This window comes from Azolla caroliniana, unplaced genomic scaffold, assembly GCF_043228905.1.
Source record: "Azolla caroliniana isolate FFs.n. ecotype wild unplaced genomic scaffold, voAzoCaro1.0.p SCAF_10, whole genome shotgun sequence".
Taxonomy (NCBI): Eukaryota; Viridiplantae; Streptophyta; class Polypodiopsida; order Salviniales; family Salviniaceae; genus Azolla; species Azolla caroliniana.
The window spans coordinates 10,031,308-10,048,567 of record NW_028230445.1 but is presented as its reverse complement, the minus strand read 5'-3'; the positions used below and the strand labels follow the sequence as shown (position 1 = coordinate 10,048,567).

Genomic DNA, 17,260 nt, shown 5'->3' with positions numbered 1-17,260 from the left:
AAGAAGTCCAATCTTGGGCTCTTTATGAAATCCTTGGGGACTTGATCCTTGTTGTTGCAACGCTGCTTCGAGTTGTTGTACCCGTAACGCTAACTCCCCATGTTGTTGTTGCGTTTGTTGTTTTTCTAGAGCGATTTGTTGCAGATCCCCTATCAACCGTTGGTTTTCTTGTTCCAGGGCAACAAACTTTTCTTTTAGGCACTGTAGCTCGGAGAAAACGGATTGGTATTCTTGGGCGCTAACAGTAGCCATAGTATAGGGAAAAGGGTAGGAGGATGAGGGAGCGTGACAAGTAGGCTGGAGGAGAAAATTGGTTCAAACTGTCAGGAATAGTACTAAAACAGAGATGGAATTAGTACTAAAGAAGAGTAGTACTATTAGTATTAAGGGGATGGAACTGGGTAAGACTCCTGAGAGAGGAAGTGAGAAGAGGAGAGAGAGAGATAGCAAGAATGAGAGAGAGAGAGAGATGATGACAGCAGCTAATATATTATGTGAAAGATAAGTACAACGCGGCTAAGAGGCTTAAGACTGGTGTTGAACCAATTTGGTTCAAAACAATGCCTTGTGCCTCCTTTGATAGTGTTTTTAGGAATAAGCCTGAAGCTTCTAGAATGTTCCAGAGAGATCTGGAATATACATCAATTTTCTATGATAAAGCATAAATGAAAATAATATTCTACAAATTACAATTCATAGTCTAATGGTAAGAGCTCGACCCATGTAGTATAAGGTCATAGGTTCGAGTCTTGCCATATCATGACACGATCGGCGTCCCATACCACCGTCATGGCGTTGATTCGTACCTGGTGCTGGTGCGCTCGCTAGAAGAGTTTACCAACCAGAAGAACAGAGTCTCCATGTAGTCAAGAAATGATGAAATGAGGATAACTAGGCCTCATATTTATAGCCAGACCTAAGGCCCCTAGGTAAGTTCACACTTGGCCCAATGGGTTGTCTCAATTTTGAGGATTAAAAGTAATCCTCCCCTTCTTTACACTCTCATTTAACCCTCACACTTTATCCACATGTATAGAATACTATGGTACATTCTCACCACGGGATATTATATGGCCATGCCCGTAACACGAACCAAGACTATAAACACCCATCGAGGATCCCAACACTTGGCACACATATACAGAGAGACTCTACCACGTCCTAAAAGAACCACCCATTCCAATGCCTTCCACACCTCCACCTACCATAGGGACACTTTTCACGACCTCTAGGTTCATAAAGGTCATAAAAAAACTACAACATAGGAAATCCATGGACCACACAGGATTGCAAGACGAACACGTCAGATATGCTCGAGAGTACCTAGCCCCTTTTCTCACTCTAATCTTCAACTTCGCCCTCGCCGAGGGTTTTCTTACTAGGACCAAATGGTCGAAACAAGGAGTGCGTAGAGATAGGCACAAGACGATTAGAGGGTGCTTAAGCTAAACAAGAGAAAGTAGGCAACATACACTAATGAGAGAGAGAGAGAGAGAGAGAGAGAGAGATGTTTTTAATTCAAAGAGGGAGAGATGTTTTTAATTCAAAGAGGGTGGTGGTCTTAGGCAACTAGTTTCGCTCAATAGTGGAGCTCTTCAGTGCAAAGACCATTACAACAAGAGAATGTGATTTATAAAGGGGTGGGAAGGAAGAGGGAGTGAGAGAAAAAGGAGTGGGGAGGATTTGATTTGTGTAGTAGATGAGAGAGAATAGAATGTGGTGATGAGAGAGAGAGAGAGAGAGAGAGAGAGAGAGAGAGAGATGTGTGTAGGAAAGTGATAGGGAATGAGAGAAGGGAAATTAGTATAATGATGATGGTGAGGGGGGAGTTTTTAATGTGATGAAAAAGGGGGATTTGGGATAATATTAAGTGGGGGATGTGGGTGAATTATTTGAAAACTTAGTGTTAAGTGGGGGATTTGGGTGGATTGTTTGAAACTTTAGTCTTAAGTGGGGGATTTGGGTGGATTGTTTGAAAATTTAGTCTTAAGTGGGGGATTTTGGTGGATTGTTTGAAAACTTAGTTTTAAGTGGGGGATTTTGGTGGATTTTTTGAAAACTTGGTCTTAACTAGGAGGGCATGTAAGGACTTAGATTTTGTCCAACATACGAAAGGGCGTGAGATGCTTGTAAGCTCGGGATCTAACATTAAGTCATTATAGAGATTTTTTAGAAAACTATGAATGCCTAGTTTTGGGGTATGTTTGGTGTATCTAAGTTTAAAGATTGTGGGGTTAAGGGAAGTAATAGTTTTGGGTTGATATAGGAGTGTTTTTCTAAGACTAAAAGGTATTTTCTTATAGCTTTTTAGTATAAAGGATGGAGGGTAACCACGGTTAACTAGTCTATTGAAAAAGAGTTTTTTCATTTGGTAGAAACCTAATGGGGTGCTTTCTCTAATAAGATATCTCTTCACTTCATTAGTGATAAAGTGTTGTTTCGTATGGGAAGGATGATCCGATGAAAAAGGCAAGTATTGGTATGAATTGAGAGGTTTTTGAAAACAATTGAATAAGAAAGATGAATTTTCGAGGTTGATCCATATGTCTAAAAAAGGTAGCCGAAAGGGGGAAGTTTGAATGGTAAGCTTGATGGAGTTATTTGTGTGTGAAGGGTAAAAGTCGAGATATTCTAAAAGTTGAGATTTGGTGCCTGTCCAGACCCCAAATGCATCATCAATATAGCAGGTGAAGTAGAAGAGATGGGGGGGCGATGGTTGTAAGTTTTCGAGATATACTAAAAAGAGGCATGCATATACGACTGAAAAGTTGCTACCCATGGCCGTACCTTTTATTTGTTGGTAAACTACGTCATCGAAAGTGAGATAGTGATATTCTAAAATAAGGGCACTAAGGGTATAGATGAGATTTGTTTTTGAAGGGGAAAAGTGGGGGGTGATTAGACTACGTAGGGCTTGGAGTCCTAACTTAGGGGGGATACTAGGATAGAGAGATTCAACGTCAAACGTGAATAAGAAACTATTAGATGGTGGGTGTAGGTTTTCTAGTGATTGGATTAGTGTGTGAGAGTCTTTTAGATATTGTGGTTGGAGAAGGAGGATTGGTAAAAGTTGGTGGTGTAACCACTTCGATGTTTGTTCAAATAAGGAGTTATTATATGAACAAATGGGCCGGAAATCCATGGACCACACAGGATTGCAAGACGAACACGTCATATATGCTCGAGAGTACCTAGCCCCTTTTCTCACTCTAATCTTCAACTTCGCCCTCGCCGAGGGTTTTCCACCACAATGGACCATGAACACAGTGGCCCCTATACACAAAGGAGGGTACCCAATGTGCCCAAATACATATAGGACCATTATGATAGGTCACACACTCGCTAAACTATATGGTGCAGTAATGGAGGCAGAGCTCAACGATTATATGGAAACCTTAAGTCTTCGAGCACATGAGCAGGCTGGCTTTAGACGAGCTTCTCCACTATTGACCATATCTTCACACTTAGATGCTTAATTGACCAAACGAAGGCTCACAAAAAGAAACTATATTGTTGCTTTGTGGACTTCCGCAAAGCCTTTGACACAATTCTTAGGGAGCGGTTTTTTGATAGGCTTAAAAGCTTGGAGATACCAAATGACATGATCTGGGCCATCTATGCTCTATATGAGCACGTCTCTGGGTGTGTAAGATGGCCAGGTGGCCTATCTTATTGCTTCACTAGCACCATTGGTGTAAAATAGGGTTGCCCCCTATCACCGACACTTTTTGGGATCTACATTGATGAGATCACTGATTTTATTGCTTGTAAGGGAGACAATGGAGTACCCATTGGGGGGTACACAAGTTCATATCTTACTCTACAGAGACAACATCGTCTTGCTCTCGGAGTCTAAACACGACCTACAAAAGCACCTTAATGCCTTAGATGACTTTTGCACACAACAAGGACTAGTAGTGAAACTAACGAAAACTAAAGTCCTTATCTTTCATACATCGTCTCAAGTTAGGAGTAAATGTCACCTAATCCTTTCTCATAAACCAGTTGAGGTAGTTGGATCATATGTATATCTGGGAGTCACTTTTAGTGCTCGTTCAGGTAAATTCTCGATGACCTAGGCAACCAAAGATAGGCTAATGAGAGGGTATGCACCCCTCTCACTCTTAGAGAGACAATGCCACTAGGCATACTTTCAAGAGCCACAGACTAAGTGATGGCTCTTTGACTCATTAGTGACTCCTTCCCTCATGTATGCATAAGTAGTATGGGCTCTAGTCCTACCATCTTTCATGTGGACGCAATTAGAGAGACCTTTGGTGACGATGTTATCACTTTAAGTTGGAAGCAAATGGACGATACCACATGACATTATTAGAGCAGAGTTCAGTCTGCCCCCGATGTTAGTAGAAGCACTTTTACAAGTGGTAGTTTTTATTCATCGGATACATAGCCAACCACAAGATAGGAAATCCCATAAAGCTTTTGAGGCATCCTGATCCCTATATGCATCCAGAGACACTAGCTCTTGGTATAACACTGTAGTGAGTTGGTTACTTGCAAATGGCATACACATTAATAACCTACCACCCATTAAGTATAGCCATGGTACTGATCAAAATTTAATCTCTCATGAAGACCGTAATAAAATAATACGCCAAGAAATAATGGCAAATTTACACCCAATATAAATTGATCACCCCACGAGAGCCACTCCCATCCAAAATGTTGTACTATAAGGAACACTTCGTGCACTTCTCTAAGTTAGGTTTTATTACACAACCAAAATATCTAGATACATTCTTATCAAATGCACTAAGGGTGGCCATTGGGCAACTTAGGATATCATCTCACCAACTTGAGATTGAGAATGGTCGTGCTAATAGAGTCCCTCGGGAGGAAAGGCTATGTAGGTTATTTCACATCGAGATAGAGGATGAGTATCACTTTACATGCAAGTGTCCAACTTATCCGAGATAAGTGCGAACTACCAAGACATACTAGGAACCTCTCCCACCCTCTCCAAATTGTTAGATACCCTGGATATAAAGAGACTAGGTAGGTATATCTTAGAGATAAAACAACATAGGGAGAATAAATTACAAAATGTTAACCATAACCCTTTTAATATTCACCAACATGTAACTAATGTAATTTTTTAGGAACAAGGGGAGACGATGAATGTGGACACACCTACACCACTCGGCCTCTCTCTTGATGAAGCAAAAATGCAAAGAACAACCAATTGCCCTTGGATTTTGGACTTCAAAGCAACTCGATGTGGAGTAGAAACAATTAAGGAGATAAGGGAACAGCTACGCTGCTTAGAAGCTATGGTTGGTATACCTTTTACATTGGGACCATAGGCCACATCCACATCGAAACCCTTTGACCTCCCAGTTATTGTCGAAAGACTTGGATGGAAATGAAACTAGACCTAACATAATGCCCATTTCCTTAGTTTGGAACATTGAATAAAATGTTTACAATATTAAATTGAGTGATTAGCCCAATCAATGGACAAAGAATGGTTTTTATTAAAAAACCAAGGGTATCCTAAAATGACTCTATGGATTGTAGTTTCATAATATGAAAGTCAAGCTTCTCCATATAGGTATCCATTTGAATTGACAGTTGACAAACAATGCCACTGATGTATTGGAGGCCTCCATTTGCCATGTGAACTTGATAGATATTATCACTTGCATTTATGTGGAGTTGCATTTGCTACACCAAGTGATCATTAAGAAAATTGTGAGAACTACTAGAATCAAACAAGAAATGTGCTTGTGTTCCATTGATATACTCGAGTGCTTGGAGTAAATCATTAGGTCCAAGTAAATTTGAAGGATAAGTGCATTCACATGAACTCAAGTGGAGGGTATGAACTTCAATAACATCAGAAGACTCACATGTGTGACTCGTAGATTTGTCTTGAGGAGAGATGTTCATTGACTTCCTCTCAAGACAACAACAGGTACCCTTATTGTGGCCCCGCTTCTTGCAATATGCGCAAAAGAGGTTCAGTTTCTTTGAGTCGTAGTCAAGAGTGTCACTAGATTGCTTACATTTTTCCCAATGAACTTGACATTCAGAGTTTTGGCGAACTCAGGTTTATTGTGGTCTTTCTTGGAAGTCCTATGGTACCGGAGTACAATGTTGACAGCTTCCTCGAAAGTTGTGGGGTCCTTATCATGGACAACCCAATGCTAATCGCCATTGGGAATACCATTCAAAAAACAAGCAACAAACCATTTCTCACCCGTGAGTTCCGATTTTTGGATCTGGGTCCAATCATGATGCACATAATCCTCGAGAGAGTTAAATGTCTTGCTCAATCACATGAGCAAGTTTTGCGCTTGTTCAGTTTGAGAAGGTGGTTGCAAGAACCATTTCTTGAAAACATCTACGAAACCTTCCCAAGTTGTGGGTAAGTTCTTTATCGTCCTTAGGCTGCGCCTTCCTTTGGCTTGGGATGAAACCCAAAGTGAGACACCCAACGACCAAGCCAAGTGCTAATGGCCTCCTTGGTTCTTTCTTTCTTATCTCCCTTGAATGGCGTGGCTACGAAAGAAGGTTCACCTTCTTTCTCGAACTCAATAGTTAATTCTTGGAATTTCTTTTCCAAAGTCATATTGGCTTGCCTCATTTCGGCCAATTGATTCAAGATAGTAGTGAGCAATTGCTCAATAGTGATCTCAGCTTGTGTGCGAGATGCATATTGGAGTTGAGAGGTCTCGATGGAGATATTACTCCAATAGTGTTCAAAACTTGTTCCATGATGGAAGTTGTGTGTACGCAATATAAATAAAGGGGTTCAGAAAATATGCAAGCAAAATGAATGCTTGAAATTTTGATTGTAGACCTTTATCCACGAAAGCATCTCACATCTTTACCCCTCTAGACATATGAGATGTGATCCGAGATCCGATAACTATGGTAACACTATGGTGTGTGTGACTGAAAATATCGGCAAGGGACTTGTTAGTAAGTGTATCAAGGAAGTATATAAGGAGACATGTGCTGCTACCCTTGTCTCAAAATTTAAGAAACAACTTGAGGAGTTCATTCCACATAACTTCCGGAGTTATTGGCAAAATTCACAGTTCAAGGAATGATTAATAACTTACCATCGGGTGTTATGGTATCCGTTATTGACTTTATAGAAAACTATACATTTAAAGTTCAAAATGAGGTTCAATCAATGCATTGGTACAATAATCAATGTACAATACTTGTACATATTTGCTATTGGAGACAAGGCGGTGAGTTACATAAGAAATCAATATTTTACATTTCGGATGATAAAAAGCATGATACACTATTTCTTCAACATTGTTTTAAGTTTCACCATGCAGATTTATTGTCTCTAAAGTTTAGCTTTAACCGCCATTGGGTCTGATCTGATGGTGTTGCCTCGTTGTTCAAGGCGGCACGATCGTTCTACTTTATCGCCAGGTAATTTTAAATCCATATGTTTAGCACTTATAATGCAATGTCTAATGAAGCAATACTTTCATGCTCATCCTTCACGTGAATCAGTACTACTTGTTGTAATTCTCCTACTTGTTGGGTTCAAAGTTTACATCTTAATATGGTACTCCCTATTGCGTTTGTAATAATTGTCTACACACTAACTGTTTTAGTATTCTTGCAAGACAAGTGGGTATTCTCCTATCATGTCCCCTCCAACTTAGTTTTGTCCGCCCTTGTGCATCAATACTATTTTATGTTTTCAGCTACATAAAAAACTCTTGATAGACAACACAGTACTATCCAAACGGAGCATGCATACTAATTATGTTTGTAACCATGTTAAGTGTTCTTGATTGATCACATATTACTATCCTTTCACGTGAATCTGTGTTTATTATCTTTTAATCCATGTAGAGCGTTCTCCATAGACACATTGTATTGTGTTGTGTGTTGTATCTGTATTAAATCAGCATTTATTGAAGAATGTAAAGTACTCGTTATTGACAACATAGTATTGTCCATCCTTAAGAGTTTGTACTAATTATCTTTTAATCCATGTTGAGTGTTCTCCATGGACACATTGTATTGTATTGTGTGTTGTATCTATATTAAATTAGTATTAATGGATGTAAAGTACTCGTCGTCAACAACACAATATTGTCCAATATTGAAGAGTTTGTACTAATTATCTTTTGTTACCGTACGGGATGTACGGGAGATGTAGAGTGTGATGAGTGAGGGTCGAATGCTATAATGTTGTTTATGTGTATGTGTATGTGTAAATGTGTCAGTGTAATTGTGAGTGTGAGTAATTACGTATGTGTAACATGCATATGTGTGTGCATGTGGACGGATACGAGGAGGTGTGAGCAAGTGATTAGTATGAATGGACAAGGGGGCTTGCACCCCTATGTATCTACCCCCTCTTGTAACTATTTAACCCCTTATGGGGAATGAATGAAACATAAAGGAACATTGCTCTCTCAATCTCTCTCTCTCTTGTCATCTCTCTTTCTCTCTCTCCCCCCTTCCCTTGGGAGGGGGGTGTAGCCATTCTAGGCACCACCCCCCACCCCTCAACGCTTGTCAACATCTTCATGATCTCTCTCACCATCATACCATTCATCATCTTCACTATTACACCATGTCTATCTTCATCATCAATCATCACCATTATCATAAATATTAACCCTAAAACCTACAACACTATTTTGGCGACCACTAAGGTGACCCCCCTTTGGAGACGAAGTCGAAGAATAATGCACGGCAAAGACATGGCAACGACAAAATGTGTGATAAGGGTGACGATGATGTGCGAGAAATCGAATTTATGATGTGTAGCAAATCAAATCGGTTGTCGCCAAAATCTGTGTTATCCTTTAGGCTGGACAAGCCCTAACACAGGGTGTCCCTATGGAACACTTCACCAAAGGGTGGTACGGTGATATATGGATAGATCGTGGTATCGAATGGGTCTTAACCAATTACAAACCGGCACTCTTAATGATCGTAACACATGCGTAAGATTAATTATATTAAGCACAGAACGGTAACCAAATAGACAATAAACAATATGTAAAATAGCAGCGCTTCTATTAATTATCCGTCCCTGATTACATTCTTGCCGGGTCCTTTTATAGGTCTCCGGTTGAGTTATAAACCGGTGCCAACCGGTAACCGGCAACGATCTGGTCCAGATCCGAATCGGCATACCGATTTTGGGTCTGTCTGCCCGCTTCTCGAAATAACATAATACTTATTAATTACAACTCCCTATCCCTAATTAAATACCCCTTTCACATTCTGGACTCTAACCGGCCCTTTGGCCTTGCCGGCCAACATGACTGACTCCCATCCAGTGGAGTAAAGGGGGAGTTTGTTGGGAATATGTCCCTCCAGTGGGAGGAGCCGACTAATTTGGGCCAAGAAGTGCCAACAGTCGAAGACAAGGAGGAGCCAATTGTTCGGACCAAGTGTCGATGGTTGAAGAGTCGACTAAGAGAATTGATTGGGTGAGTCGACAGGAAGGAGATCTAGGTCGAAGACACGACCAACTAGTCGGGCCGACCAAATGGTCAATGACCAGGCCGACTAGACAGTTGACACTAGAGTAGGTTGATGGCTACTTATTATTATAGATAATAATAGTAGTGATGTCTAGTAGGGGCGACACTTGTAAATAGCCCATATGATGTATGAGTATAAATACATCTAGGGCAAATGTTGAGTGTGTGGGAGTAGAACAGAATAGCGTGGGCCTCTGTTTTTTTTTGTGTATAAAGAGACAGAGACATAGAGACAGAGGTGCCATAGCTAAGAGAGCTTCGACGCCCTGTAATCTTCTCTATGGTATATCCACTATATAGTGAAGTCTTTGTTCTCTGTGGTTTTCTCCCATTTTAGGGTTTCCACGTAAATCTGTGTGCATTGTTTTTCTCTGTGTTTCTGAGTTGTGTATTTTAGCGTATTTCCTATCTTGTGGATCGACGACACGTTACTCGACAGGATATCCTCTACAATTCCAAAACATGATTTTCAAATTGGAGGTATATGTAGTCCCACGGGTCATCACTAGTATGCACTTTGAAATCCTTTTCTAAATACGTATGCTTGGTTTTTACGTTCTTGCTCTTTTGGAGTTTGATCATCTATTGTAAAGAAACTTGTACACTTGAGATACACCCTGCTAATATCTAAAATGATAGCTCTATTGCATTCATCTAGGATTGTACAAACCATAGCTCGGCAAAATTTTCCTTCTAACATTTTCTTACCAACTCTGTGCGGCATATATTGTAAAATCTTGAATAGCAAAAAGATCGTCAAATAATTTTGTAATATTCTCAACAATACAAAGTGCATTCGTCAATTTAACCTCTTGCATGCCTTTAATAACAACGTTATTCTATCTTCTTTGTCAACCAAAATTAAAAACATCTTAAATCACATATGCACTTTATGCCCACATAAACTTTACTCTCCATCACTTTCAATGAGTAAAATATGGGGGGATAATAAATGTCTCTTCAATTATTTTCCTACCATCTCCTTTAGCTTTCACGTACTTAACAATACATTTTACATTTTACAATACTCTAAAGTGTATAAAAGAATCAAAAACAACCCAATGATACATAAAAAACTCTTGGACAAGGACATACATATTATTTGATACCTTATGAATTATGCACACAATATCTTCAAGCATCCATCATTATGTTGCGTGTTGGATTTAAATTTGAAATTTTTTATATTACACACTGACAACGTGCCCAAATTATGTGCATGCATAAGAGAGTGGTTACAAGTGTTATGCAATCATTTTGGGAAAGATTTTCATATGTATTGATCAATCGAGAAAAATTGAAGGAGAAAGACAATATTTAATTAGGTGGAAGAGAAATAATCTTAATATGTACTTTAATCGATGTTTGTAGACATCAATACACCGAATGAGACAATTTCGAAGAGGTTGTGTGAAGGGAATGCTTTGAAGCTTGGAAGGGTACCAAGACTTGTGATCCTCCTATACTATTATTACGCGTAGAATTATCATCCTTCTATAATATTATGCAAGTTTATGTCATTATTATGTTTTCTGATTGGAGTACATTATCTCTCTATAATGCTATATGTGTTTTTGAGTGAATGTTACGTTTGCTTTTATTATAGCAAGGTATAATAATAAAACATGTTATATTTGTACTTTTGGACAATTTATTAAGATTTTTTAGTGAAATGGACTGCCATTTTGTCATTGCAATAACATTTGCATTTCAGAATGAATGTTCAATGAAACGGTTGGTTGTACGTCCAATCCTAAGCTTGATGAAAACATTTAGTTTCTTCCTTGAAATGTCACATCAATTTTGTAAAATACAAACATATGTCTTCTCCTTCAAATGTGACTTATGGTATCCAATGGCATGCAAACATATACATCTCTTTCAATTATGGGTTCCAAAGTTTTGTTTCTCCTCAAACTCTGGCCTTATGCTTCCTTATTTCTAAACTCATTTGAGTCATAACCCAAACCTCTAAAACAAATCGCATTTCATTCCCAAAAAACTTAAACCCTAACACCGACATCCAGACATACAACATTGCAATTCCAAGAATCACAAATATCTAATGCTTTTTTCAAGCAAATGCACATGAAACAATGAAGCTAACAATAAAAGGTATATCATTAAAATTTTGCTCTTTAACAACCAAGCGTACAAAAAATAACAAAGCCTACAGCGACATTGAGCCAGAGAAATGGACAAGCATAGTTGTGCATAGTAAATCTATTTTGACATGCCTCTCGTGAACAAAAGTCGTACCACATCTATCCGCTTGGTTAGCATACCTCTCACTAACTCATTTTACTCTATATTTTACAAACACGTGATGCGCTATCTTCATGGTATAGGCCACATTAATAACTACTCAATTAAATTGCCCTCAAAATACTTTAAAGATTCATAATCACCTCAAAACAGTACCTCCAAACAAGTTAACTTTCTTCGATATACATAAATATAAACTATATCAACTCATACATAAAACTAATGCATGCACTAATAACAACCAATCTAGAAATAATGTTGATATTTATCATAGACAACATATTGGGCACCTTACGACTAAATGTATTGTGTTGATTATGAAAAACATTGCACTATGGGAGAACGTCATAGGTTGCAAGGCCAAGTGTGGATAAGAGGAAAACGACAATTTACACAATGCAAGGAAGTGGAATGTCTAGATATTTTTTGGGGAAGTGGGAATGAGCTAAGTTCTTTTAAGAATAGGCTTAACAATCTTCGCTATAAATGTAACTAAGACTAGAAACACTCATATATATAATTTTCATGTATATTAATTCAAGTTGGAAAACATTATACATAGAGATTACATCGCATGTTGGACGATATTTTACCCTTACCTTCCCTCATGTTGTCTTATAAAACACAAGAGAACAAAGGGCGCTCTCTGATAAATAATTACAAGGGCATATCGAAAAGTGATTTATGTTTGTGAAAAGCATAAGTTTCTTAAAAACATAACAATGTTGAGACTCGAGAGGATTGTCCACTCGCACTTTCCAATGACAAGTTATGAGGGCACATCAAAAGAGTCATTGATGTGTTGAAACTCGGCATATTTCTTTTCCAAGAGATGGCTCAAAAGCTCTATATTTCCGCATGTCATGCAACATGGAAGCTTTTGAAAAAGTCGAGAATGTGATGATTTACTATCTCAGGTTTCTCCTCATGCAAGAAATGCCCCACATCTTTAAGCACTATACACTCCTTGAGGTTCGGTACATCCTTAGCAAAGCCACCACCATGTAGGTATTCCTTTGCATTATAAAAGCTATACACAAGATCCTTGTCTCCAATAATGAAAAGTGTCGGAACCATCACTTTGCTGCCAGCCCATGGAGCCGTAAGTTCCCAAGAGCTGCCAAATTCATGCACACATGCCATTAGCTTTTGAATAACTGAAAAGAGTTTTTTTTAAGTACTTCTCTTGCACTATGTATATATTGTGTTCCTAGTTTCTGATACTAAATAATCCTTGTTAGCATAAATTTTGTTGTGGAACTGAAGGGCTTCTATCAAACATCGAAATATTTACTTAAAAATCCATAATCATGGCACTGGAAGGCAACAAATCTGGGTCAACAAGACTAATGGTAAAACATATGCACCCCATGAAGATGGATCTGTGCAAAAGCCGATGTCAAGCTACATGGAATTTTGAAAAGTGCTTTGATATCATGAAGGTCCTATCGTTCTTACAGATTGAGTGCTCGATAATAATTAAGGGGCGGAGTAAATCCGCTTTTCTGAGCCTTCACAAAGTATTCAATATCCTCTTCAGATACCCAATCCGGAAGCATTGTTGGAGATCCATCAGGCTTGACTAGGACTCCATCCAGATTTGGGTTGCTTGCATTACAAAACACTCTTCGGTAAAACGTATCTGGTGAAATATTTGCAATCCTAGCCTCAGTTTTACCAGGCTCCTGCATGAACACGAGGAATCAGATAATAATTTATCTACAAATGATTTTAAGTCAAAAATGCTACACTTCCAATACCTGAAATTTGCACATGTAGTGATTTTCACCATGAGCAGTTCGGACAAAGTGTAAAATGCTACCTGCCGGATGGTATGGCAAGTAATAAACACTAAGAGCAGCAAGCGAAATAATCCTTTCAGGTCGGAAGAGGCATAGGTACCATCCAACGATAGCACCCCAGTCATGTGAAACTACAAATGCCTGGCAAGAACATGTCCTCATCTTCTACATTAATTTGTTTTTTTCCAACTAAACCGATCTATACACTATCACTGATGAACGACTTTTACATACCTTTTGGCATTGCAAGCTATCGAGGAGGCCAATTAGATCACCGACAATATGCAGGACTGTGTAGTTTTCTACACCTTGAGGTGAATCAGTGTCACCATAGCCACGTAGATCTGGAGCTACTGCATGAAACCCAGCTTCCGAAAATGCACTCATTTGTTTTCTCCATGAGTACCAGCATTCAGGAAAGCCATGAAGAAATAAGACCACTGGACCTGGATTTACATTACATATATAGCATGGTCAAGAGAATTCTTTCAAGAATCGCTCCAAAAACTCTAATTTACTCCATCCATTAGACTAATCTTTTAATATTCCCTCTGGAAATCAGTTATATTTGAATCTCGATTGAGAAATGCATGATGCCAAATCTCTCGATGTGAGATGATTTGTGTATTATGATATCTTTCATTAACAAACATGTCATTATTGTGAAAATTTGGCATCGATTGATAAAGCCACCAGACAAATACTCCACGTTTCTCAGGATCAATAGTTGTGTACCACGTCAAGGTATGGTATGGTGCGCATACAAAACTTCGTGCATTAAGATAATGATGATGGAGCATTCGGAAAGCTATATCTTTTATTTTCGTTTGATCTTGGATGACCTATCATTCCACCGCATGAATGAAGATAATGGTCATGAAGGAAAAGCTTGGGAGGAGACAGACCTGAGCCCATTTCTGCGATATGCATGTTGATGCCATTGGTGGCGATGGTTCTGTGATTCACGCCCTCCATCATGTTGGTAATGGTGAAGGTAATTAAAAAAACAAAAAAGACAGTAGAAACAACAACAGAGAAGACGATTGATTCCAGAATAAACTTACAATCCCAACAAAAAGAGTGAGGTTTCTCTTTATATGTAATGTATGAATGAGATATATGTATTTCCATTTTGTCCATATAAGCCCCCCTTGTCCCACCACCAAGAAAATCGATAAGATTGGCAGGTGCCCCTTTTGAACAATACAAAATATTAATCAACAAAAAGATAAGCACAACTTGTGACCATATCATCACTCGATCTCGATGAACTTTCTCCGTATAATTAATTGCTAGAATCACACATCTACACACTTTCTCGGGATACAAGGGAAATGAATCCGATTGTATCTTTGAGGAAAGAACGAAAAACTCGAGGCATTTGGAGAAATAAACATTCTAACTCGACTATTTTTTGAGGCTTTCTCTCCGAAAATTCGAAAAGAATCGTAGCTGCCATGTGACTCACAAACTCTTAGCTATATTCTTAATGGGGAAATAAAGCGTCCCTTACTTCACTAGGGCCAAATCATAAAAGATGTAAAAAGGTGAAGATGGGCATCCTCGAGCCGTTGAGTGCCCCGTATTCAAATCGGTGGTTTACCGTGCCGAAGAAGAACGGCACGTTGCGCTTCATTCAGGACCTGCAGTCGGTCAACAAGGTGACCATTCAGAACGCCGGAATCGGACCGACCATTGACGAGTTCGCGGAGGCCTTCATTGGAAGGTCGATCTATTCGGTCAGCGATCTGTACTCAGGGTACGATCAGTTCCAACTAGCCGTGGAAAGCAGGGACATTACGACGATGCGGACTCCTCTCGGGCTAGTACGGATGTGTACCCTACCGCAAGGAGGGACCAACTCGGTGGCGCACATGGTGAACGCAATGAACAAGGTGCTGAGGGACTGCATCCCAGACATCACCGTGCCATTCCTGGACGACATCCCGATAAAGGGGTGTCCGGTGGGAGAGAAGGATGAAACAATTAGGTTGGAAGGGTGCCGAAGATTCGTAGTGGACCACATCGATGACTGTGAGAAAGTGTTGCAAAAGCTAGAGGATGCGCGGTGTCGTGTGGTTTTTCACACACGATATGAAAACTAGTAAACAATTATTTAAGATTAGCTTAATGTATTCATATAGATAGATGTCTTCAAGAGCTTTATAGCGTATTTTACTACGCATGAAACGGATAAACAAGTATCAAGTTATCTGAGTGTAAAGTTTCAAGAAGAAGAAAAAAAAGACAAAACTGTGAGATATCCCACATAGATAGGACAACATTGGAACCCAAGATATATAAGGGAAACCAAAACATATTCATTTTATCAATGTGTGGAGCATAGAATGTTCAAGGTGACTTGGGCTACATTGTGTGGTGTGCACGCTTCGAGCATACGTGCGTGTATGTGTGGTTGTGTTAACGCTTCGGGTGTATGCATGTGTGAATGACCGTGTGGACGTATGTGCGCGTGGACATTTTCGGACAAGCGCACAGATGCATACACGACGTGGTCAGGAATTTTGCGCACGGCCGCGTGGACGTTTCAGACAGACGCGTGTGTGCGGACAAGCACACAGATGCGTACACGGTGCGGTCGAGACGTGCGCATGCATGGATGCGTACATTGCGTGGTCGAGACTTTTGCGCGCGGACACGTCTACGGTTTGGTTGCGACGCACGTACGGATTGCACACGGGCTAAACTTTACGGATGATTGGGTCATTTGGCCAAATTATACGGACGGTCACATGCAACTAAAAGCCAAGGCCATGCAACTAAAAGTAAAAGGCATGCAACTAAAAATAGAGGCCATGCAACTAAAAGTGGACATGCAAAGTAACATTGGGGGAGGAGGATCAACAAAGAGTTGAATATATGTTCCATTTTTTAGCCTCTACTATTTTTTTCCCTTCTTCTTCTCTCTCCCATTCCTTGGGGAAGAAATCTCTATCATATTGATATCGGACCACTCCTTACATGGTTGTTGGCTCCTTCCTTTCAAGAATAATCTCTCTTATTTATATCAGACCACTCCTTATATGGTTGTTGGCTCCTTCCTTTCAAGAATAATCTCTCTTATTCATATCGAACCACTCCTTACATGGTTGTTGGCTCCTTCCTTTCAAGAATAATCTCTCTTATTCATATCGGACCACTCCTTACATGGTTGTTGGCTCCTTCCTTTCAAGAATAATCTCTCTTATTCATATCGGACCACTCCTTACATGGTTGTTGGCTCCTTCCTTTCAAGAATAATCTCTCATATTCATATTGGACCACTCCTTACATGGTTGTTGGCTCCTTTCTTTAAAAAAAATTATCTCTCATTTTCATCTCCAACCCGTTGTAACAAGATTCTTGAAATATAAAAGAATTTATTTTCTTATGCTATAAATGAACGTTTTCTCTCATCTACTCGTCTTATATGTGAATTTTGTTTGTGTTGTACGTGTTGCACTAAATCCTTCTAGTCCAGAACCCTGGCGGTTCCGCCTCGCGATCCGCACATAGTGACGGATTTTCATGACATAATTAAGTGGTGAACCCGACGTGAAAGAGGTGGTAGGAAGGATATCAAGTGCAACGATGGCTTCCACAAGCGGAACTCAAGGAGAGGAATTAACGAAAGGCATGGTGTCCATAGTGGAATACATGTTGAAGGTGAGAGATCGAGAAGCTTTAATCGAC

At 39.5% G+C, this 17,260-nt stretch overlaps 1 protein-coding gene across 1 annotated transcript; it reads right to left on the bottom strand.

Annotated features, from left to right (window-relative positions):
* Positions 1–12,278: 12,278 nt before the first annotated feature.
* Positions 12,279–14,616, bottom strand: LOC147859010 (epoxide hydrolase 3-like). Its single transcript, XM_087325505.1, has 5 exons — positions 14,473–14,616; positions 13,802–14,013; positions 13,526–13,708; positions 13,224–13,450; positions 12,279–12,882 (listed from the first exon to the last, which is right to left on the bottom strand). Exons 1-5 carry the CDS (start codon positions 14,543–14,545, stop codon positions 12,627–12,629), a joined length of 951 nt encoding a protein of 316 aa, XP_087181631.1. The 5' UTR covers positions 14,546–14,616; the 3' UTR covers positions 12,279–12,626.
* Positions 14,617–17,260: the final 2,644 nt, after the last annotated feature.

Excerpts from the sequence above, each read along its gene's own strand:
- LOC147859010 (XM_087325505.1), bottom strand. The coding sequence starts at position 14,545 with ATGATGGAGGGCGTGAATCACAGAACCATCGCCACCAATGGCATCAAC. Across the intron at positions 13,709-13,801 it reads ATAGCTTGCAATGCCAAAAG|GCATTTGTAGTTTCACATGA; the intron begins GTATGTAAAAGT and ends TGTTCTTGCCAG. Across the intron at positions 13,451-13,525 it reads ACTACATGTGCAAATTTCAG|GAGCCTGGTAAAACTGAGGC; the intron begins GTATTGGAAGTG and ends GTGTTCATGCAG.